Below are 23,314 nucleotides of genomic sequence, written 5' to 3' on the forward strand. Positions count from 1 at the left end.
ATATACAACCACCAGAACCCCTACGAACTATTTCCCAGGTGCCAGCTTTACCCAAGGCACAAACAGGCCGCCTTCAAGCCTCACAACTAAGGCCGGTGCGCCGCACTCGTCTTCAAGCCTCGCAGCACAACAAGACTCGCAGCACAACGAAACCCTCCCCTCCCTCCCGCCCCGCCCCGCGCTGCCGGCGGGGAGGACGGCGGGGAGCACGGCCCCACGCGGGGAGGGGCGGCCGCTGGGCGCGGCCATTTTGAATGCATGAAAAAGAGGGGCCGGGGGATAGGGCTGTTCGCCACGACCTGTGTTGGAGCCGGTTTGCTGCGCCACGTGGCGGCGGGCGGTTGGCTGCCAAGGGAACGGCTACGCGTGTAGGGGCGGCACCGCGCCGGGGCGGGCGGCGGCGGAACGGCGGAGGTGCTGGTAGAGTGGGGAGGAGCTGCGAGGTCAGCCCCGAGCCCGCTCCTGGACGTGGCGGGCGAGCCTCGGGGCTGGGCTGGTGGGGGAAGGAGGTGGCCGTGGAGGGGGGGAGGCGGGTGGAGGGGGGAGGCGGCTCGGGCTGGTCGGGGCTCTGTGCGCTTTGTGCGGCTTAGGAGATACGCGTTGTCAGGAAGGCGGGGCGCGGAGGGAGGCAGGGAGGGACGGAGGGAGGGCAGCAGCGCCCCTGGTGGCGGCGGGCAGTAAGTAAATGGGAGCAGAGGAACTAAGGACGGTGTTATATAATTTCAGTCACTGAAGTAATAACTTTAAATCCGAAATTGTACTCTTAGAAGTAGCAGTCATCACATGCTCGCACGTGGCCGATAATTCTTCTCCATTCAGAATGTTTCCGAGGATTCTTGAGGCTTTGTAGCCTTTAACAGTATGAACAGAAGTTCGTAATGTTGCTATTTGGCATCCTGTGTGGGATACTTAATTCTATCTTGAGCCAATTTGCAATAAATAAATAAATATTAAAAGCAAAGGGAATTCAGACTTTTGATTGCAGGTCAACTTTTTACAAGGGTAGATAGTGATAGGACAAGGGGGAATGGTTTAAAACTGAGAAAGTGGAGGTTTAGGTTAGATATTAGGAGGAAGTTTTTCACTCAGTGTGGTGTCGCACTGGAACAGGCTACCCAGGGAGGCTGTGGATACCCTATCCCTGGAGGCACTGAAGGCCAGGCTGGATGTGGCTCTGGGCAGCCTGGTCTGGTGGTTGGCAACCCTCCACATAGCAGGGGGGTTGGTTGAAACAGGATGATCATTGTGGTCGTTTTCAACCCAGGCTGTTCCATGATTCTACTAGAGACGATCACAGCTAGTTCTGCTAGGAATAGTCCTTCGTATTTTTTGATTTTGGGTCAGGAGATTTTCAGGGCTTGCAGGAATTTTCAGGAACCTGCAGATGCTGATGCAACTAAATTAAGATTTAAGATGAAAATGTGAACTTAGCAGTTTCTGTTCAAATGTTAGATTTTTGTGGTTTTATTCAAATACCAACATGTAGCTTTTTCTGTGTCGTGCCCCCCCCCCCATATTCAGCTGTGCTTAAATGGGTAGTTCAAGCGTTGTCTTGAATACAGCAACTAAAATTATTGATGTCTTTTTTTTTTTTCAATTTCTTGTTGGAAAAAGCTGATACATTTTTTCATTATTTTACAGAAACATCAAGTGGAGAAATGATTGACTCAGTCAAAATAAGAAGACAATGCATGCTGGATTTCTACTCACACTATGAACATCTTTGTGCTGTTCAAGGCTCTGTTCCTCTGAAAGCTGTGAAAGCTAACCTGACTCAGGGTACTCTTGACCTAACTGTAGATAGCATCAAAGCTGCTGACTGGACACCACTTTTAGATGCTATTAGGCATGATAAGACGCTGACTTCTGTTGGAATAAGATGTTTTCATCAACAAGGTCTTGGAGAATCAGGTTTGTAAGTAGTGGCTCTGGAGGATTAATATGTTGATGTATATGTTAAAATTTATGGTGTAAAGCTTCTGTGTGATTAAATACTTGAAAAGGAGGAATTGAACCATCCAAGGAATTATTTTTATTTAAAAGCAGCAGCAACAAAATGTTTTGTAATTATGGTTACTTCTAAGTCAGTAGAGATTGGGGGTTATCACTGTGTAAATTTTTGTTTACTAGGTGCTGAAAGATATAAAACTTACTTTAGAAGGAGAATTCCAGCAATTAGATCAAAGGATTTGACTGGCCAACTATGCAAAGCTCTCAAAGGCTGTCTCAGCATTTCAGATGTACTAAAAAATTTAGAACTGCAAGGTTTGCTTCTGAGGGAGAGAGATCTAATACTTCTAACAAAGGTGAGACTTTATTGCTGTACAAATAAATGAAAAAATGATTGGAACCTAAGAGAAGTAGCAACTAAACTTCATCTGTGACAAATATATAATGCATAAAAATGTGACTGTTCTAACACTTCTGTGTTATCCAGGGTATGTGTGATTCTTTTGAGACATTTAGTGTAACACTGTTTTTTCTGTCAAAATCTGTCAAATTTATATAGCTTCCCTGTGCCCTATGATTAAGGAAGACTTATGCAAAAGTTATTAACAACTTCCTTGTGTTGTATGTGGCTGTATACAACTTATACTTGTAACTACACTTACTGTAAATGGCAGGAGAAAAGTGGTGATACACCAAGGAGAGTAAAGCAGGTCTTTAAGGTGTGTTAATTAGAATACTGTCTGTAGTTTGCTTTTGAGTGGCTTCTAGAAAAGGAAGTGGTGCTTTTAGCCTGTAGGCTGGGCTCCTTCTGTGTTAAGACAAAATGAATTAGTTTGAAGTGAGCTCTAACCTTCCAACCAGCTCCTTAAGGTTTCTTGTAGTGACTTGGACTTCTCTTTATTTGTTTGTGTTTTTTTTTTAATCAATAAAAATGCTGTTTTCATTCTGAAGGGTATGGCCACAACTTCATCTCTAGAGAGCATTTCTTTAGCCCACTGTCCAATTGGAGATGGAGGATTAGAAAGTAAGTTAAGAATCAAAAATGTGTCAATATACTTTTTTCTTATAGTCTTCAAGTGGATTAGTTTTTGAAGTACTTCCTGTTCTAAATTTGTAGTGATTAAAATAACAAAATACATTTTATTCGTGTCTACGTTATTTAGACTTGATTGTGCTTTCTCGACACTGGCAAAAAGCTGAACTTACTTAATAATTATACTTATGGTTTTATTTCCAGCAGTTATGAGGTTAAAGTTTGAGATGAACTTTCCTCATCCTGTTGAGATGAGTAGACTGAAATAACATTTTCTTGCACAATCAGATAATCTTTGCTAAACACCTGTGCTAAAATACAGAATTTTACAGCAGCATCTTTGACCCGTTCTTTGTCATGGCATTTGCCTACAGAAGTTGATTCAGCTTCTTAATAAGATAGTGAAAAGATGTTTGTTTTGATAACCTGATTGTGGTTTGTGTACTTAGTGTGTGTGCTTTTTTTTGTTTTCTCAGCTGTCTGTCAGAGTGTGAAGAATTCAGCTACTATCCGATATGTTAATTTCACAGGGTGTAGCCTTACCTGGCGAGGTGCAGAACACATGATGAATGTATTAAAGGTAATTTCATCTCATTTCTTGGAGCTAAATTTACACAGTAACCTTAATAACTAAGAACAGCAACTAAATTCAGCTTGTAAGAAATCTGTCCCATTTTTTAATTTGTTAACAAAAGAACTGCTATTCAGTATGTTGTATCGAGCTCAGGGAATGGTTCATGACTTGAAATCGTCTCAGGGAAGAAAGGTTATGGCAGCTATGTCACAGATTGCCCTCTTAAAATATATTTATATCCTGAAAGCTGTAATTTCATTGTGAGAGGGCTATTGTGATTTTACCTTTTCTAATGCTGAACTAATTTTATTGTGATGAATTTCGTAAGCTTATAACTGATTATCATGGAGACTGAATTGTTACTGAAGTAGGTATGAACGTCTTAGTATATAACTTAAGCTATAGTAAAGGAAAACATTCTGATTAACACTAAGAAAAGTGCAGGCTATTCCGTGTGTTGTACATGCTGATCATTTTGTTATAATAATTCTGAGCTCAAAGGAAGCAGCATGTCTGTTTTAGATACATGTTCTCTTATATCCTCTTCCAAGTATTTCCCAATTTATTAAAATGTAGTGGGATTGGATAATGAATAAATGAGTTGTCATTGTAAGTGGCAGTGAATGTACAGGCCTGCTTTTTGTTGTAGTTATTATATATTTCCTTGACTCTGAATGTTAAATTAACGTGTGCTGTTGAACACTTGTTTTGTTTTTTTTCTTTCAAGCTCTAACCAAAGCAAATGTGATGCTAAGTGTGTGAACAGTCTTTCTGAAATTTGTGAAACTGAATGCAGAAGAAGCGTATTTACGGTGTAGGAAATTAAATGTGGTCTGTCTTAACAGGTTTTGCTTGAAGAAATAACAGTTTTGACTGTCTTCATGTTTTGCTTTCTGTGAGGATTTGGGCTGTAAATGATAGCTGTTTTGAGAAGTGCTTTCATCATTGTCACATATGTTTCAAAATGTCTGAAGTATTCTCAAGCGTTTAGTAGAAATAATGAAATTGTTTGTTGTTGACAAACTACTAATTAATAAGCTTGTGACTATCACGGTATTCTAATTGATGTTAACTTTTGCTTGTGTGAGAGCACAAAATTTCCTACTGTGTATGTCTTATTAATGATGCATTGTAAGTGGGCAAAGAAGGTGGTAAGTTGTTTAGAATTCTCTGTTGATATTTAATGACTTTGCTATGAAATAGATGATGAGAACAAAAATGACTTACCTGTAATTCTGAAGCACGACCTGTAGTTCTTAAACTGTCAGCTAATATAAATGCTTCACACACAAGCCATTAAATACTAGTTATTATCTGTTTGTTATTTATAATGGCTTTGTCTTCACATTTGGTAACTCCTTATTTCAAAGCACCAGGCAATGAAAAGACACAGTGAAGCTTGGGTTGAAAGTTTGCGTTACAGGAGACCAGACCTTGACTATATGACAGGCTTGAGGCGTGTTACTTTCAACTGCAACATGCTTGTTGGAGATAGAGGAGCAAGTGCCTTTGCAGATTGTTTGGGAGAAGACCTGTGGCTTAAAGGTATTGTGAAATACTGACTCCTGAGATATAGTAAAGGCGGACAGGAAATAAAGTTTGCTGTGTGTTAGAGCAAATGTAATTTGCTCTATTTATCTTCCTATTTATCTAGGAAAGAATTATCTCTTTGAAAAGCAACCTCTTCTTAGAGGAAGTGTCCTGTAGGATACTGGAGAAGTAATTTGTTCTATCATATGTCTGTATGAAATGATGAATACCAATGGTACAATTCAAAGCATTCTGCACATGGAATTAAGTTATTTCAATACCTGAGCATCAGAGCCAGATGCACAGATAACATGCATATTGATGTAAGAATATCAGGTTAGAGATTACTTAAGCAAACTGGGCATCTATGGGTCCTGATGGGGTGCACTCAGAAGTGCTGAGAGATCCCAGATGTCATTGTGAGTTCAGTCTCAGTCTTGATTGACCTAGGTGATTGGAAGAGGAAAATGTTAATCCTGTTTTCAGTAAGGGCAGAAAGAATGATTGTGGGGAATTGTAGGCCAGTGAGCATTGCTTTGCTTTTTCGGGAAGATGGAAAAATGCTGCCATCCAGAGGGTCCTCAGCAAACTGGAGAGATTCAGTGCAGTAAATGCAAGTTCAGAAGTCCTGCACCTGGGAAGGAATAATCTCATGTAGCTGTACATGCTGAGGGCTGACTGTCTGGAAAGGAGCTTAGCAGTAAAGGACACATGGGGTCCTTTTATAAACAAAGTTGACTGTGAGCCAGCTGTTTGCCTTTGTGACAGAGAAGGCTGTCATCCATTAGAAGTGCTGGTAGCAGCTAGAGGAAAATGATCTGTCCTCACTACTTGGCACTGAGGAGGACGCCACACCTGGAGTAGTGTGCTCATGGAGAGGAGAGAGATTAATCTACTTCAGAGCTTCTCACAGAGGACATCTAGGATGTTCAAGGGACAGGAGAGTGTCACCTGTGAGGAAAGGCTGAGGGAGCTATTTGCTGTTTAGCCTGGAGAGAGAAGTCTTAAGGGCAGGCTTCCTCAAATGTATAGCTGTCTGAGAGAAGGGAGGGGAAAAAAAAAAAATGGAGCTGGATTCTATTCAGCTGTGCTCATTTACAAGAAAAGAGACAATGGGCACAAATGGAAGCATGGGGGTTTCCATTGGAAACATTAAGAGAGATATTTTGCTGTGGAGCAAATGCACTGGTACATGTTGTCCACTGAGGCTGTGTGGTCTCTCTCCTTAGAAATACTTAAAAAAGGTTCAAATTTTGCAGCCTGTGACTCTGGGCAGCTGAATTAATTGGTATCCAGAAATAAATCTTCGGGGAATTTTCAATTACAGTGACTTAACTGTGATTTTATATTCCTTCCTTTGCAGTTGTTTAGCATTTATTTCTTAATGTTGGTCTGTAATACTGATTATGAATTTCAGATGTGAAAGAGTTATTAATATTTTCACACAGAGTTGTTGCTGTAATGTTCTCTATTCATGTTGAAACATGGTTTTCAACAGGTGTGGATTAAATTGTATTAGATATTCACTAAAAGTTATGCCATTGACTAATGTTTTTTTTTAATCTCTGAATATTTTAGCACTTGATTTACAGCAGTGTGGAATATCCAATGAAGGAGCAAGGTCATTATTAGATGCTCTCCAAACTAATACAACATTAGTGGTTCTTGATATAAGAAAAAATCCATTGATTGGTATGTATCTATAGCTGCCTCTGTCGTCTTTGTCGATTTTTTTTTTTTTTTTTTTCTAATAACGTCAGTGGGGGAAAATATACTACTTTCAAGGAAAAAGCCTGCAACAGTATTTTCCTTAGGCTCTTAAAAATGGCTGAAGAGATGGGGGCAGCCACTACTTATCCAGTGATTTATAAAGATTTGTTTCATAGGAAATTCTCTCGTAGTGAATTCTTAAGACGTCTTGATTCATTCTAGATCGTGTTTTGATGAAAAACGTCATTGAAAGAGTTCTCTTGAATGGAAATAGTGGTAATTCAGAGGTATGTGGTAGGCATTTTGTTTTGTTTTTCTTGTACCTGGCTTGATTTTGGTTTTTGTTTTCTTTGCAAGGATTTGTCCAGAATTAATCTAATGCAGCTATTCCAGTTACTGATAAGAAAGTGACACTTAAGCGTTAAAAAAAAACTTTATTTAAAACTCAATTTATTTTGATAATATTATTGATAATTTACATAATCAATTTTTAAGTTACTCAAGACTATTCTTCCCAGTATTAACCATCTTTAAAAGAAAAAAGTTATAGAGATGAACAGCACCCTTTGAAATCTTAGTATCTAATACTCAATATAGCGCTTGGAGTAACTTCTATAAAATATTTGTGCCATTTAGATACTAAATCTTTTGTATATAACATAAAAATCTGAATTAGTTGCCCAGAGAGCTAGTAAGCAAGTGGGTGTACACTTACTCTTGTTTTCTGAGAAGTGTAGCAATCACAGATCTTGTTTTGGAGCTTATTGCCCTTTTGGCTTTGAAAAAGATTGAAAGTCAGAGCTGTGTGTTCTATAGAGAGAATTTAATTAACTGAGGATTTCATTTGGCATCTCCTGAATTAATATGGTTTTCCATTTCGATGTCTTTTTTTAACTTTTTCGAGAAACTGTGAAAAACTTTTTCTCCTTTGCAAATGCAGTTAGCACTTAGAAAATGTTGCAGGTATGACATGGAAATGGTATCTGCCTAGAGAGAATGCAGCTCAAGGTGAGATTGCTCTACTTAAGACACTTGTTTTATATCTGCCAGAATAGTGCAGTGTAGTGTACTTTACTGTCAGTGCTAACAGTCCTGCATATACAGTTAACAATATAAAAAGTAACGGATCAACAGCTTGCTAGTAGATAACAGCTTTTTTTCCCACAAATTGCAACACATCAGACTATATCTATTATCTCATAAGCTCTGGGGGTGGTCTCTTGTAAGTAGCATTTACTGCTTATCATGGTAACAGTGGAGACATTCAGAACGGGATAATCCTCCTGTTCGGCCAGATGAATGCAAACATTTGATGTTGTAGTACCAACTGTGGTTTCTTTTGAAACTGAAACATTTACTATCCTCAGTTTTTACAGTTGATGTCTTTTTTTTTTTTAAGCTCAATTACATAAGCATTAATATAATGAAGAGAAAAACTGTTGAGTTTTGTGAAGGTAATATCTTGACGTGTTATATACTAGAAGTCAATGTGGGTGTGTTATTTTTTTTGTGTAGGTTTTTTTTTTTTTTTTTTCTTTTACATAAAAACTGAAAGATTAAATGTAAGTGTCGTCGGGTATACCATCACAGAATGGCTTGGGTTGGAAGGGAGCTCAATGATCACCCAGTTCCATCTTCCTCCTGTGGGTAAGGTTGCTACCCCCAGGTCAGGCTGCCCAGGGTCCTGTCCACTTCTCACGATGGGGCACCCACAGCTTTTCTAGGCAACCTGTGCCAGCGCCTTACCACCATCTGAGTAAGAAATTTGCTTGTAACATTTAACCTTAATCTCCACTTTTACTTTAAAGCCATTTTCCCTTGTTCTGACGTTGTGTAACTTTGTCTGAAACTAGTCTATGGCTTGTTCTTGTAAGAAGTTACCTAACTCATCTACCCTGTAGAGGCAGCTAAAGATTTCCATGAATGACTATCCCTTGGTCATTCTTCAGATTCATCTATCTCTACTTACAGCTTTCTAACTTGCCAGGCTAACTGCTACAAATTCCATGAGTAGAATTCAGAAAATGTGGAATCTGTCACACTTCAGATATATACTGAGCTCTGTTCTATACCACATGAGCAGGGTGCCTACTATGTGAAATATGGTTTTTGTCTAACCTGCTTGTCAAGACAGGAAAAAAAAAAAGATAAGTTGCTGGTGTGTTGCTTCCTAAAGAAGGAGTTAAGTGGACTTTTGAGTGGCATTGTTATAATAAGCTGTACTAACTACAGAAGATTATGTACTTAATGACTGTCGTAACCTTTAATGTACTGTTACGACTTTTTCATTGGCTGTCAGTCACAACAGTCCTTCATCTCTTACGGAGAAAAGCATGAATCACTTCTGTGCTTTTCAGTAGCATATAAATTTATAAGGTGGTTTGTTAAGTAAAGCCTCTGAATGTAAGAAATTTTCCCACAAATATAAAGGGCTCCTTAAAGTAGTATTATCCTAGCAGCACTTCTCTTGTGTAGGTGAATGTCAAGTTTAACCTATTAATAGCTGCTGTTTAATGTGTGTAGTAAAACAGGTTATTTTTACTCTCAAAAGTTTGGAGTTCATTTCCAACTACAAAATAAAATCAACAGCTTACACCTGTCAAGAGCTTGGTCAAAATGTAGCTTATATAAGGCTTATTTAAGTCACCACAAAAAACAGTGTGGAGGAGGGAATGGCAGTGGGAGAGGAAAGGTCCTGCCAGTGATTAAACTGCTGGAATTGGTCGATCACAATAAATGATCTTCCCTATGCACTAGGTAGGTGTGACATCAGCTTACTGTTCATTGTACTCTGCTGTAGGGCTTAGGGCTAATAGTAATGCAAATAGTATTTGCATTAGTATTTGTTTCCTGTGAAACAAATTCAGTAGTGAATTTTGTACTAATTATGCACACTGAAAACATTGTGACATAGTAACTTGATTGTCTACATGGAATAATAATAATAATAAAAGTAATTGGCAGATGAGGAACCTTTAAAGAATAAACCTATTACCATAAAAATATAAACAATTGCTTTTGGTTGTCACTGTCTTAATTGTAAATTGGGTGTTCTTTCTTTGTAAGGAGGCTTTTTTGCTAGAGGCAATGAAAATTAAACTTTTTATTTTTTTTTTTTAAATACTGATTTTGATAGTAATAAAATCATGTAAGTTAGGTTTTTATTGCTTTGGAGAACCTTGGCCTGAGCTAGTCATTCCTAGTAAGACAGCTTTCTGTAGAGAATGAAAAGCAAGAGCCAGAGTTTCCTTTTATAGAATTGGTGCTTTTATTTTCTCTATAAAAGGAAAAGTGTTTTGCTGATAATGTAGCATTCAGACTTGCACTGAATCTGTCTGAGCTGGGGCATTGTGGGATTTTTTTTTTAATTTGCCCTAGCTTTACAGTTTTATTAAGTTGTATATAACAAGCAGAGGCCTACATCTAACAAAAAATCCCTTCATCTTAAATGAGCACCTTTTAAAATATCACCTACTGAAGTAACATTTCTTACTTTATAAATCCTAGTATAAGTGGCTGTCTTCCCCGTCTTCCAAGGATGTTTTGAAAGCTAGACCAAAGAAAAGAACTATTGTCCTAGGAAGTGGTCGAAAAGGAAAAGCTACTATTCGTATTGGTAATTTTGTCTTTATTTTCTTTAGAAGTTTCTTAAGTTCCTACAGTCAATGTGTTTAAATCTCAGTGTTCTGCAGAATCTTCCTTCAAGGAAAATTTAGTTTATACTCAATTATGTCTTCTACTATCAGGCATTTCTATAGCAAATTCACTCCTGCTTTTAATGTTGCTAGATATATGGCTGGGAAAAGAGTAGAATACACTGACTTGAGTTCTGAGTGCATCCGCCCTACAGGTGTTTGCCTCTAGTACACTTGCTGGTAGTGAGCTGCCTTTTTTTTCTGGTTTCTCTAATCTTTCTGTAGCAGACTGTCCTCTACCAAAACAAGCAAGAATGATTTTTCTTTTACTGATATACAAAGAATGTTCTTTTTTTTTTTATTTTAACTTCATATAAGCCCATTATAAACAGTGTGTTTAAAATTGCATAGGTATTGTGAATATTTATAAATACTCACAGTTGAAATACACCACTTCTGAATATGTTGCTGAAAACTTTGCTGTAATGCATTTGGCTCTTTCATCTTTGTTCTGGTTATCTGGAAGTAAAGAGGTAAGCATGAATCAAATTAAAATCTGTACACATAAACTCTGATGATCAGAGCGATGGGAAAACAGAACGCTGTACTTAAACACAGGAATCAGAAAGGGAGAAGAATGCTGAAAAATAACAAACTCGGCCAGTCTCTTATTTACTTGCTGAGAACAAACTGAAATTTGGAATGCAGTTACTACAGCTCTGTGTTTTTGCACCATTGAAAGAAATTATTTGCTTTGCTGCTTGCTCTCAAAGGAGTAACTTGAGTCCCATCTCATTTAACAGTTTTGAGCTTGTTACTTTTACTGATACAAAAAGCCTTGGTGATCATTCTCCCTAAGGCTTATTCTAAATTTTTCTTGAATTACAGTGTATGACTTGAACAATGACAAAAGGCTGAAACAGTAAATATGAATTTTCATTATTATTCCACTTAAGTGGTGGTATTGCTGGCGGTCTGTGGCAGTGATCAACACAAATTGCAGCTTTAGATGTGAGCATCTTGGAAAATTTTAAAAATACTTTTCTCACTGGGACCACTAGAGGGCTATTTAAAGAACATGCATTGCATTATTTTCTACTTGGGCTGCCTGAGCTGAAAGTTAGGAGAAGTTAGTTGAATAACTCAAATAGTTAATAAGAATAAAACTCCTTGGCTGTAGAACTTTGCTTCCTTTTGTGATACAGCATTTAAGCATATTAGCAGACTGTGTGCAGATTAGTGGGCCAGCCCTCCTTTTGAGAAGAAAAACAAAAGTTGGTTCTTGCTTACTTCAGCAAAATAAGACTTAAATGATTTCCCACAGCCCCTGTTAGTACATTGGAGATTTTGCTTATAAATAGTAAATTGTGACTTCATGTGTAAATACCTAGCTATCATGAATTTTCTTCTATTTTTGCTATTCAATACAGGATTAACCTCTAAAAAGTCTGTGAGTCCTGGGAAAAAGACTACACCTGTGAAAGACAGCTATTCACCAAAACCACTACCACCAGGCGCAAAAGGCTTCCTTCCCTGGCGCACTGCAGAACGTGCAAAGAGGTGCAGGTGAGTCCTTACTATGAGGGGAGAATGTCAAAGCATTAAGAACTGCATGAAAAATATAGGAGAGGACAGCTTTTTTTTTTTTCTCTTAAGTACATGTTTGAAAGTTGAACATTTAAAAAAAAAAACTTTCTGAGAATAGGAACATGCTTTGAGGGTGTTACAAATCCTGCTTGAGTAAATTTTTAAAATATACACCATAGGAAGGGAAAAGTGTACAAAAATCTTGCTGACTTGTTCTCTCATTAATATAATTTATCAGACTCAGTGTAGCTGAAAATGTAACTTACTTTTCTGAGTTTGTAGTATAATCTGGCATCCAGTTCAAGCTGTCTAGGTTATCAGCCTGTCTTTTCTTTCTGTATTGTTTTCTTACTGTCAACATTATTAATGCCTAGTAAGTGTCTAAACAGTATGAAGTCGAAGAAAAAATTCATTTTCTAACACTTGGAAGTTGTAGTAACACTTGGTAGTTGTAGTATAAAACCCTGATAATCGTAGATCCTTAGATCTTGTATTCTCAAAGTTGAGGTTGTTCAAATAAGCATACAAAAAATTATGTAATGCTCTATCATAACTATTTTTAAGCTTTTTTCTTCTAGAGGTACTGGACACCAAATTCTCCTGGTTTCATAATAAACAAAACAAGTTACCTATTGAAAGTGTTGTTAGCATCCAGTAACACTGCCCTTAGTAGTGATTAAATAGGAATAGTAGCAGAGCAGAACGTGGATGTATTGAATGTTAAAGGAATGTGAGAAGGGTCTAACACTGTTTTAAGTTACTTCATCACCTTTCCTCGGTCCCTGTGTCTAGAAGTAAAGGCATCAATGATGACATGATAAATTTCTGTCTTCAAAATATTTTCTTTCTAACTTTTCAGGGGAGGGCCAGTGGACAATTCTGAGGAGTTACCACTGAAGATTGAGGTACTTTCTTACTCATATGACAGTTTATTAATTGGATGAGTCCTTATAAAAAGATGTGTGCTCATTAGAATCTTACTATCTAAAAGTTGAAACCAAAACATTTTAACTTAGTTTCTTTGTCTCGTGGAAGTGCAAAATAAGCTTTCTTCAGCATTTGTTTGAAACTTTGGTACTTAATTTATTTCCTTTTCTTTCTCTGCCTTTTTTTCTTACTTTAATTGGGAAGCTGGGCTTGGGTAGACATAACCCATCCTGAGGCTTTAAGAAGAGTTCACATTCTATTTAAACTGACAAGAACAGATACTACACTTGAGTGTGCCCCGGTGGCGCAAGTGGTAGGAATGCCGCGTTGCAACACTGGAGGCCCTGGGTTCAAATTCCCCCTGTGGCGCAAGTGGTAGAAGTGCTGCTCTGCTACACAGAGGCTCGAATCCTGGGGGGTTGGACTCGGTGATCTCTAAGGTCCCTTCCAACCCGCAGGAGACTATGACTATGATACTATGATTCTTTTTCTCTCTTCCTGCTTTCTCTCTTCCTGTTCTTCTCCTGCTTTTGGACTACTTAGCTTTAGGTACTCAAGTTGTGTGCCTCCGGTGGCACAGTGGTTAAGGATGCCACTTTGCAACACTGGAGGCCCAGATTCAAATCCCCCCTGTGGCGCAAGTGGTAGAAGTGCCGCTCTGCTACACAGGAGGCTTGAATCCCGGGGGTTGGACTCGATGATCTCTAAGGTCCCTTCCAACTCGCACAAGACTGTGATACTGTGAGTTTGAACCCCTCTGTGAAACTACCGAATGGGAGGGGTAGGGGAAGGGAAGGGGGAAGAGTAGGTGGGGTGAGGGAGGAAGTTGCTTTCCTGCACCATCTTCCTATCCCAATTTTGTCCCCTCCCAGTCCTCTCTTCTTCTCTGTACATCAGGAAGAAGCTGCATAGTTGGGCAGGCTGAATATGCGTTTTAATGGACTTGTGGAAAGCTTTGCATTTAAGGCGTTTGATGCTATTCAGTTTATCTTATTGCATGGATTGATACTGTGGCTGGGTTTTGTTTTCTGGTGCAATCAGACGGATGTTCCTGTGAAAGTGACAGTAGAAAGTGCTTCAACATCTGAAACTGAAGAGACTGAAGATCTAGAAAATGTTATTCTTCATCCTGATTTGACAAAATCTCTAGATAAGGTTAATGTAACAAAGTATCAACAATTCCAGGTAAGAAGTATGTACTGTGCCTTATACTTCATGAAGACCTGTAAAATCAAATCCTCTGTGTTTGAAGGGTAGAATATTAGGTGGATAAGGAATTGGTTGGGTGATTGCGTTGTGGTCAATGGCTCTGTGTGCAAACGGAGGTCAGTAACAAGCAATATCTCCCAGGGGTCCACTACTCTTCAACATCTTTATTGTGATGTAGACGATGGGATTGAGTGTACCCTCAGCAAGATTGCTCATGACACCAAGTTAAGTGGATTGGCTGATAAAGCAGAAGGAAAGGATGCCATCCAGAGGGACCTTGGTAAACTTGAACAGTGGGTCTTTATGAACCTAATGTGGTTTAACAAAGCAGGGTGCAAGATTTTGCACTTAGGTCAAGATATTCCCAGATATGTATACAAAATGGGAGAACTTGAGAGTAGCCCTGTTGAGAAGGATTTAAGGGTCCTGGCTGGTGTAAAACTTAGCAAGTCAGCAGTGTGCTTTAGCACATTTGTTCTTTATTCCTGCTGCTAGTTTGGTAGTTCTAAAAAGAAAAATTAAGAGTAGTAGTGAGACTATTGGTACAAATATATTCACAGGGCACATTCTAATGAAATGAAAACAAAAGGCATGTTAAAGCAACTCCATAACTCTACTGTTTTAATGTAGCACTGTTATAAAAATAACATGCTCACTCAGAGACTGGGTTATACCTCAGATGTTGCTAAGATTTGAAATTTGAGTGGAGAAGCTGTATTGCCTCCAAGTACATACTGCTTAAAATAAGACCTGAAGTTGTATTTCGTGATGGCTGTCATTGTCCACTAAATGTTGTGCACTAACTGCTCATGTCTATAAGTACTGGGATGATAGAGCTGTTTTTATATAGCCACAGCAAAGTCAAAACTTTGACATTGCAGGTGTACATTCAGTTGCCAAGTTAGGATAGCTTAGGAGTTGATAGGAAAAGCAAAATGACTACAAATGCAGGGTAAATAGTAATGTGACTTTTTTCAGGTAATATATGTTTTAGGTCTGTCATTTAGAAATTTTATTCAGGAATGTTCTCTGTGGGCCTGAGAGTTGAAGTTGTGTAAGAGCTTTTTTCCTCTTAGGTGGTTTCATATTAATACTGTTCATGTGCAGCACACTGATATTGTGCTGCACAGAGAGCGTTGAAGACAATCTAGAGCATAGTTGGAATCACAGAAATTCATATCATATGAATATTGTACCAGAAGCATGTATGCAGCAAGAACTTCGCTGTTTTCAGGAACTACTTGATCTTTGTGTTCCTGGTATTTGGTGAGAGTGGAACATTATTTCCAAGACACAACAATTAGAAATTGAAGTGTGAAGAAGTTCAACGAGGAGAACTTTGAAGTCCAGTGACTTGGAGCTGAACAACTCTAGGCACCAGTAGAAGATACTGGGAGCCACCTTGAAAGAAGGGAACTTTGCATAAAAGCCCCTTAATTTCCTGGTGCACGCCAGTTTGAAAATAGCCAACACTGAAGGCCAGTGAAGATGGTCAGTAGTATTCTGCGCTGCATTAGAAAGGGTTCTCAGCAGGTTGAGCTCTACTCAGTCCTGGTGATACCATACCCAAAGTGCTGTGTTCAGTTCTAGGCTTCCCAGTGTAACAGAGAAATGGACATCCTGGTGAAGAGTCCAGGGAACAGCCATGAAAATTACATCTCTCTTATGAGGGAAGGCTGTTTATTAAGCTGTTAAGCCTGAAGATGAAAAGGCTCAGGGGGAATCATACTAATGTATATAAATTCATGAAGTGACACAGAGCTAGTCCCTTCAGTGCCAAGTGCCAGTACAAGAAGCAGTGGACACAAAATGGAAGGCAGGGGGTTCTGTCAGAAACATCAGAAGGAACAGTTATGTCCTTAATATATTTGATAACCAAAACACTACCCAGTGCTGTAGTTGTGTATCTGATAGCACTGCTTAAGCAGTATTGGGCAATTCCCATCCCTTTTTGTTATGCTGATGTAAAAGCAGTGTTTCACACCATGGCAGAATGGAACTTCTCATCAGCATTTAATTGTGAGGTCTACTTTCCCTTCATCTTTTCTTCCATTTCTTGATTGTCTTTTCCTATCATGTATCATTTTCTGTTTATCTTATGGCAAGATGATTGAACATGCTGTTTTGGCAAAAAGTGGTATTTTTCCATGTTAGTTTTCAGCTGTGTTAATTACTGGCCAGTGTGATTGGTTGAATTTCAGAGATAGACCAAGATGAATGGCAGAAGTCTGTGTCTAATAATGTGAGACAGGAAGTGATGGACACTTCAACTGTGCTGGCTGGACTTAGGTTCTATTGTTAATTAGCATTACTGCATGGGTGATTGAGAAGTTGATCTAGCTGAGAAGCAATCAGAATGCTCAGTTGTAGCAAGATTTGGCATGGTCTGCTACTGAATTGGGACAGTCGTATGTGTAGCACGGTGACGAGACTGCAGCATGGGAGTAAACAGTAAGAGGTGAAAACTCCTTAGACTGCCAGTGTGCCAGCTAAGATCAAACATCTTTGAGGTGACTGAATGACTAGAGTTTGACTTCATCATGTAGCATCTTGAGAACTTAACATCCTTCTGCTCAAGAAAAGGATTTATGCAAAATATTCAGTGAAATACAGTTTTGTTTTCATTTAAACAAAAAATGCTTAGTTAACCAAACTTAATTTCTGCTTAAATAGGTCTGATAAATACTTGTTCCTTCCACTAGAGGGAGTTTGAACTGTCAGAGCTAGATCTTCATGAGAATGTAGTTCAGAAATATTGAAAATCTTAAAATTTACTTTTATTTTTTTGTTCATGTGTAATACATTTGGAAATAAATCTTCTGTTTTTTTGATAGCTGGAGCTAGAAGAATTCAAGGAAAAACTAAAGGAGGAACGAAGAGCAAGAATAATGGCTGAGGAACGGATAATGGAGGTAGTCATTCCTAACTAACTATTTATCTTTACACCAATCAAACAACTGGCTTACTTATTTGGAGTAATTTTCAATAACTCCCTAACCTCATAGCTTCCAGAACTTCAGTTCAAAGTTATATGGATCATTTGCTAGCCTAAGGACAATGATGAAATCTACATTTGGTAATGTTTGTTCTGTTGAACCTATTCCAGAGCCTTGAACTCCTGGCCATGCTGATCTTCCAATATACTTTGTTCTTTTCAGGTGTATTAGTTACAAAAATGAGCATTTTGGCATTTGTTTTCTGTGAGAAAATGATACATTCTGCTTGAAATTTGTAACAGTTGCAGTACTTTGAGTTTCACTGAGTAAATATGTATCTTATTATGCTGTTCCTTTGTTTTTTTGTTGTTGTTGTTTTTGTTTTAAACTGTTCCTATTGATGATGAAAATCTCAGATGCATTTATGGGTAAGTAGCATGTTAGCTGTCACTACGATTTGCTCTTGCTGACCTACATAAGACCCTTTTGATTTAAGGGTAATCAGTAAGCAGAATTCTGTAGCAAAGAGTTAATGTAGTGTAAATAAATAGATTTTATTCTTAGGCGTGATCTGCAGTAGGATGAATAAAAAAGGGATGGCCAGCAGGGAGAGAGAGGTGATTATCACTGTCTGCTCAGTTCCTGTGAGGCCCCATCTGGAGTACTGCATCCAGGCCTGGGCCCCCCCATATAAGAAAGATGCAGAGTTCTTGAAATGAGGCCAGAGGAGGGCCACTAAGATGATCAGATGGCTGGAGCACCTCTCCTGTGAAGAAAGGTTGAGGGATCTGGGCTTGTTTAGCTTGGAGAAGGCTCTGGGGAGACCTCATTGTGGTCTTTCAGTACTTGAAGGGAGTGTACGAACAGAAGGGTTAAATGACTACTTAGGTTGGCAGTGATAGGACAAGGAGGAATGGTTTTAAGCTGAGATGGGGAGGTTTAGGTTAGGTATTATGAGGAAGTTTTTCACTCAGAGGGTGGTTGCCCAAGGACGTTGTGGATGCCCCATCCTTGGAGGCACTCGGGGCCAGGCTGGATGTGGTTCTGGGCAGCCTGATCTGGTGGTTGGCAACCCTGCACATAGCCGGGGGGTTGAAACTGGATTATGATTGTGGTTGTTTTCAACCCAGGCCCTTCTCTGATTCCGACAGTGGTGGCACCTTTTTAAACTTGAACAATAAATGGTGCCCAGTACAGTGAGCAAATTTCCCCAAAAAGAATCTGTATTCTACAAGGTTCATTTTTATTCTTCATGTGGATATTCCTATTCTGTAATGTGAAGTGCACCAGTGGGCTCTGATAGTTATACTTGCTAGGCTAAATATCCCCTGCAGGATATCTGTCTTTCTCATACTAGACTGCTTGGACCTATACTTTGCCTTTTGGGAAGGGATAATCTGAGTAGTAAGTAGTAGTTGTTCACTTACTAGTTTAACAGTAAGATTTGTGCGTTTTTGACACGCACAGAGCAGGCGAGATAGATAATATGCATTCTTTCTGATACAGAGAGATAAACATAGCATAATGGCCTTCACTATGGCCTTTGTTATAGGTCGGAGTAAGTTATTTGTGAATGTATTGTACATATGCAGTTATGTGATTTAAAAATAGTGGCTTTTTGCTTGCACTTGCTCTGTGCTGTTCAATACATACTGAAGGCAGTGCTGAGTCATCAGCTTTGAGTTCCTGACATAAGTTCACTTACAGTAGCATAGGATTGCATCTGTAGATAAACAAACATGTTCCATGTGGCAGTGGTCTGAATATTTCTGGTACAGGAAGCTTGCTATCAATTATCTTGTGTATTTCGTTTTGTGATATTTCTCTGTAAGCTTGCAAAGATGGTGTTTGCTTATTTTTTGAACTGGGAATGATAGGAATGGCTTTACTTTTTTCTTTAGCTGGAAGTTGAAAATGCAAAGCTGAGAAATCTAAATTCTTCTCTATCTGAGGCTCTTCATACGCAGTCAGTAACCAACATGATTTTGGAAGATGAAGGTGTTCTAGGCAGCATTGAGAACTCTTTCCAAAAGTTTCATGCTTTTTTAGACCTTCTTAAAGATGCTGGGTAAGTTCTCACTTTGAGTTTAACTGCCTCTGAATGAATTACGTTGCCTTCTTCCTTCAGCTCCCTAGAAATGAACTAGTAAAGAGCTAAGAGAAAAACAAATTTCTGTACATCCTTGCTGTTCATTCCCTGTTGTTCAGTGATACAAGCACTGTCCCACTGAATTCAAGTACTCATCCTTCAAAAAAATTTGGAAGAATTGTGTTCCAAAGGACAAGAAAACTGCTTTTAAAACATCTTAGCTCAATCTTTGCTGGATTGTCTGTTGCTTCTAGCAGTTCTGTGGCTCAAAAGACTTACAGTGCAGTTGAGCTGGCTTCAGAAAGTTTTGGGGCTCCTTCTGCTGACTGATAGAAAGCAAAATGGATGAAGATATCCTCTGTACTTAAATTCTGGATTGTTTATTAGAACTTAAAATATTCAAGAGAATATTGATTAAAGTTTGTATTATGATTCTGACATGTTTTGTAGTGTCTGAGTTGGTTTATTTTTCTCATTCATCAAAATTAAGTCCTTAAGCTTGTTCTTGTAAAGCTTATTTAGCAAGGCATGGCATACTTCCCTGTTAGAATGAGGGAAAGATGTGAAAGTATGCTGTAGCCTACTGATATGTTCAGAGAAGACTACCGGCTTATTTGCCCTCCCTGCCGCCTGCTCACCTCTCACCAACCCTACAAATTACAGTAATGAAGCTCAATGTAGAGTTCACTCTGAAGTATTCTACAGTTGCAATCAGTTTAAATTACTGGGAGTAATTGAATAATGCTCATCATAGGTTCTTTCACTTAGGGAGCTGCTCTGAAACTTAGAAAATGCCAATCACAAAAACTTGTTTCCTCAGTAAGCTTCTCTGCTGTGCTATGCTCTCAGATGTTGGCAGCATCTTCTCACTTACTGAAACTCAGGCAAACAAACCTCAAACTGACAGATTTGGCTGACTTTGAAGCTGGCAGGAAAAGCATTATGACTGTATCTGTGAAGCGTATAATTGGATTTGGCTGTTAAAGGTGATGCTAGTTCGAGGGATGTGTACCAAGTTTCTGCTTGAGTGATAAAGTTTTAGTCTTTGTTCTACCTGACAGGGAGATTGTTTGCCAGCATCCTGTTTTGGAATCAATGCTGACTGGAAGAATTTCATTACTTCTCCTGGTAACACTGAGTTGAGAAACTGTCAGTTTAATACATGCAAGCTAATTTGTGCAAAGATGAGAAAATAGCTTTTGCCACTTGTTTTGATCTTTAGTAGTCTATTATGGGCCCTCTTAAAAATGGAAGAATGTCTTTAGAAGTTCAAATAGATGCTGTTTCTTCTGGTTTAAAATTTTTAGGTCTTTTATGTAGCTAAATGTACATGTATAGCTTATGTAGTTTTATCTTTTTTTCTTTAACTTTGTTTTACAGACTTGGACAACTTGCTGTATTGGCTGGGATAGAGCAATCAGATTTTGGTCTTTTGGGACACCCACAGATGAATTCTACTGTCAGTAAACCTGTTAATATGCTAAAGGAGAAGTCTTTGGAAGAAGGAAAACAAGAGCATACCCAAAATAGCAAAGTCAGTCTATAGATTGAATTCTGGTTGTGATGTACTTGATGCTATTTCAGTGTATTTTTTGGCAGTATCACTACTCTGGACAGTAATGGTTAACCCGATGATCCAATTATCACAATCTTTTTCTGTAGCTGTATTTCACAGATGATAGCAATTCAGTGCTTCAGTTTTTTTTTGTTTTTTTTTTTTTAAATAATCAGCATTTAGAACAGAAAAGGTATTTTGAAGATGTACTACCATCTTCTTTAGTGTACACTAAAGAAGGTTGTGATGGTAATTTTCTTGCATCTTATTCTGAAATATGAAGCTGCCATACCGATCCATTAAAATCAGAAAATATAATGACAAGTTTTTTAGAGATATTTAAAAATATACATAGTGGTTTAAATAACTTCTTAATTTAGTACAGCATGCTCACTAAAAAGTAGGAATGTCTTTCAAGTGTATGTTTTCAGTCCTGTCAGATTCTGAGGTAAGCCATGCCACGAATTCCAGGCCACTGTACATCTGTAAGATTAGCAACGTACAGTTTTAGTTTATACTTCAAATACAACAGATAAAAGAAATTTGGGGGTATTTTTTCAAGAATATTATTTAGGTTTACTTTAACAAGATAGCAGGCTGCCAACAGTTTTCTAAAGTTGGATGATACTACCTAACTAAAAAATCATTCCACATTCCAGTATGTTTCTCTTACTGAATGTCTTCCCCATGAAGTGTTCCAAATTCTGTAAGAACACTGTGAGCTTCCAAAACAAAGTAATAAGGAGTGGATGGTTGTTGTTTTTTTTAATGCTGTTAAAAGCATTTTCCACTTTTGCAGTTGGAATCTGTTAAAAGTAGTGGGAGTAATTGAGTAATTCTATCATAAGTTGTTTCACATTGCTGTGGTTCCACTTGCAACAGTGGTTTCATTGTGATATTAAGTTGTTCACAGAGCTAACTTAAACCATGTTTTTTCTAATCCAATACACTTAGAAGCTTGAATTGAAAGTGTTTAATTTATATGTGGCAAAAGATGAATACAAAAACGTCCAACTAATGTTTATGCTATCTCATACTTACCTCCTAGTATTGCATAGTTTATAATCTTTTGGCAGCTAAGTGTAGGATAGATTACTGGTATCAAGCTGCTGTAAACTCACAGCACAGTGAATTTCAGGTGTTTCATAATGTTGGTAGTGATTGTGCTTTGGCTCCTGTAGTACGACTGATTCAATTTTGTAGCATAAAGTTCAAGCTAGTAGAGAAACAGTGAAATACACCTACTCTGTCATTACCAGCCTAGCAAACTTCTGAAACTTGGTTGCTTTGTAGGTAATAAAGGTTATGTGGCTGCTCTTATCTTTGAATGTTTTCTAAGTTACATTAATACTTCATTTTGCTATGCAGATTCAAGCATGTTGCAGTGCTGGATTTCTCTCTATATATCTCTATCAGTATATTTATTAGAATCTCTTATTTCAGAACAGAGATGGGAACATCCAGCTTTCTCCTGGCACATCTCAATCTCAGATGATTGTGAATTTCTCTGCTGTTTAAAGAGATGCATGAATGTCAGACTGCTGTGCAGCAGCTGCAGCCAGCCTTATGGAAAGAAGATGAAGCTCAAGCAACTAACCAAACCAAAGAGGATAAATCTCGAAGTAGCACTCCAGCATTGTCTGAGAGGAGAGTCAAACAGAATGAACAAGCAAAAGGACATCATTCAGCAAGGCAGTTGGTTACTAGTCTGAATTTATTTACTGATTCCAGTGTGAACGTTAAAAATAATGGTAGCGGAACATTCACTTCTTCTGATGGAAAAAGCAAAAATTGTTCTTCAAAGAAATACATCCCTAAAGTGACTGAAAAACTTTAATTGCTAATGATGGAGAAAGAGAAGAGCAAAGTAGACTGCAGATGGTAGACCGTTCTGGAACTGATACTGTAGGATCTGCATCTGAAATACAAGAAAGCATACAAAGTATTGCCAACACCTGAAATGTTTTGACTGTTCTTTATGTGTGTAGGATTGAAAATGTGTCCTTAATGCTTATGTGTGAGTTGAGAAACTTTCTGTAAAGTAATGTAGACTTGAAGACTTAGCATTCCATGCTGCTGTAATTTTGTTTCATGTTTGCACCACTTGTTAACAACTTTTTTTTTTTTCTTGAAATGAATTATTTACTGGTACCATTCACTTCTTACCACTTGAAAAGAATTTCCTGGAGTGTGGTTTTGTTTATCATAGATCTTCTTATAAAGTGTAAAAGTTTTGGGCTAATAAAACAGTACAAATTTATTTATTTTTGTTTATTTTTGTTTTTATTTATTTTTGTCTGTTGCAGTGGGAGTGAACGCAGTGGTTTTTGGGGGGAATACCAGTTCATGCCTAACTATGGGGGTATGATATTCACAAGCATAACTTTCGGATGCGAAAGTGTGAATGTGTCTAGAATGTTTAAATACTGTCATTATGGCTGATTGCAATTCAAAGTATAATATATTGTGGAAGGTACCTCTGAAGAGTGTCTAGTCAACTCAGGTTGCTCTCAGAAGCTAGAGAAATGTGAGTACATAAAGCTAGAAGAACATAATTGTTTCAAAACTCTGGGGATTTT

General features: G+C 38.2%; 1 protein-coding gene across 1 annotated transcript; it reads left to right on the plus strand.

The window, feature by feature from the left end:
- The first annotated feature begins 233 nt into the window (after nt 1-233).
- CEP78 (centrosomal protein 78) lies at nt 234-22,995 on the plus strand. The gene is given in 18 exon segments (XM_015849188.1): nt 234-420; nt 1,642-1,911; nt 2,131-2,306; nt 2,902-2,974; nt 3,460-3,563; nt 4,928-5,102; nt 6,666-6,779; nt 7,020-7,084; nt 10,305-10,413; nt 11,863-11,998; nt 12,879-12,924; nt 13,988-14,131; nt 16,990-17,067; nt 18,993-19,159; nt 20,561-20,714; nt 22,179-22,247; nt 22,249-22,563; nt 22,566-22,995. Coding segments are annotated over 18 exon segments (2,490 nt in total). The 5' UTR covers nt 234-254; the 3' UTR covers nt 22,695-22,995.
- Nucleotides 22,996-23,314: the final 319 nt, after the last annotated feature.

The sequence above is a fragment of the Coturnix japonica genome, chromosome Z (assembly GCF_001577835.2).
Source record: "Coturnix japonica isolate 7356 chromosome Z, Coturnix japonica 2.1, whole genome shotgun sequence".
NCBI lineage: Eukaryota > Metazoa > Chordata > Aves > Galliformes > Phasianidae > Coturnix > Coturnix japonica.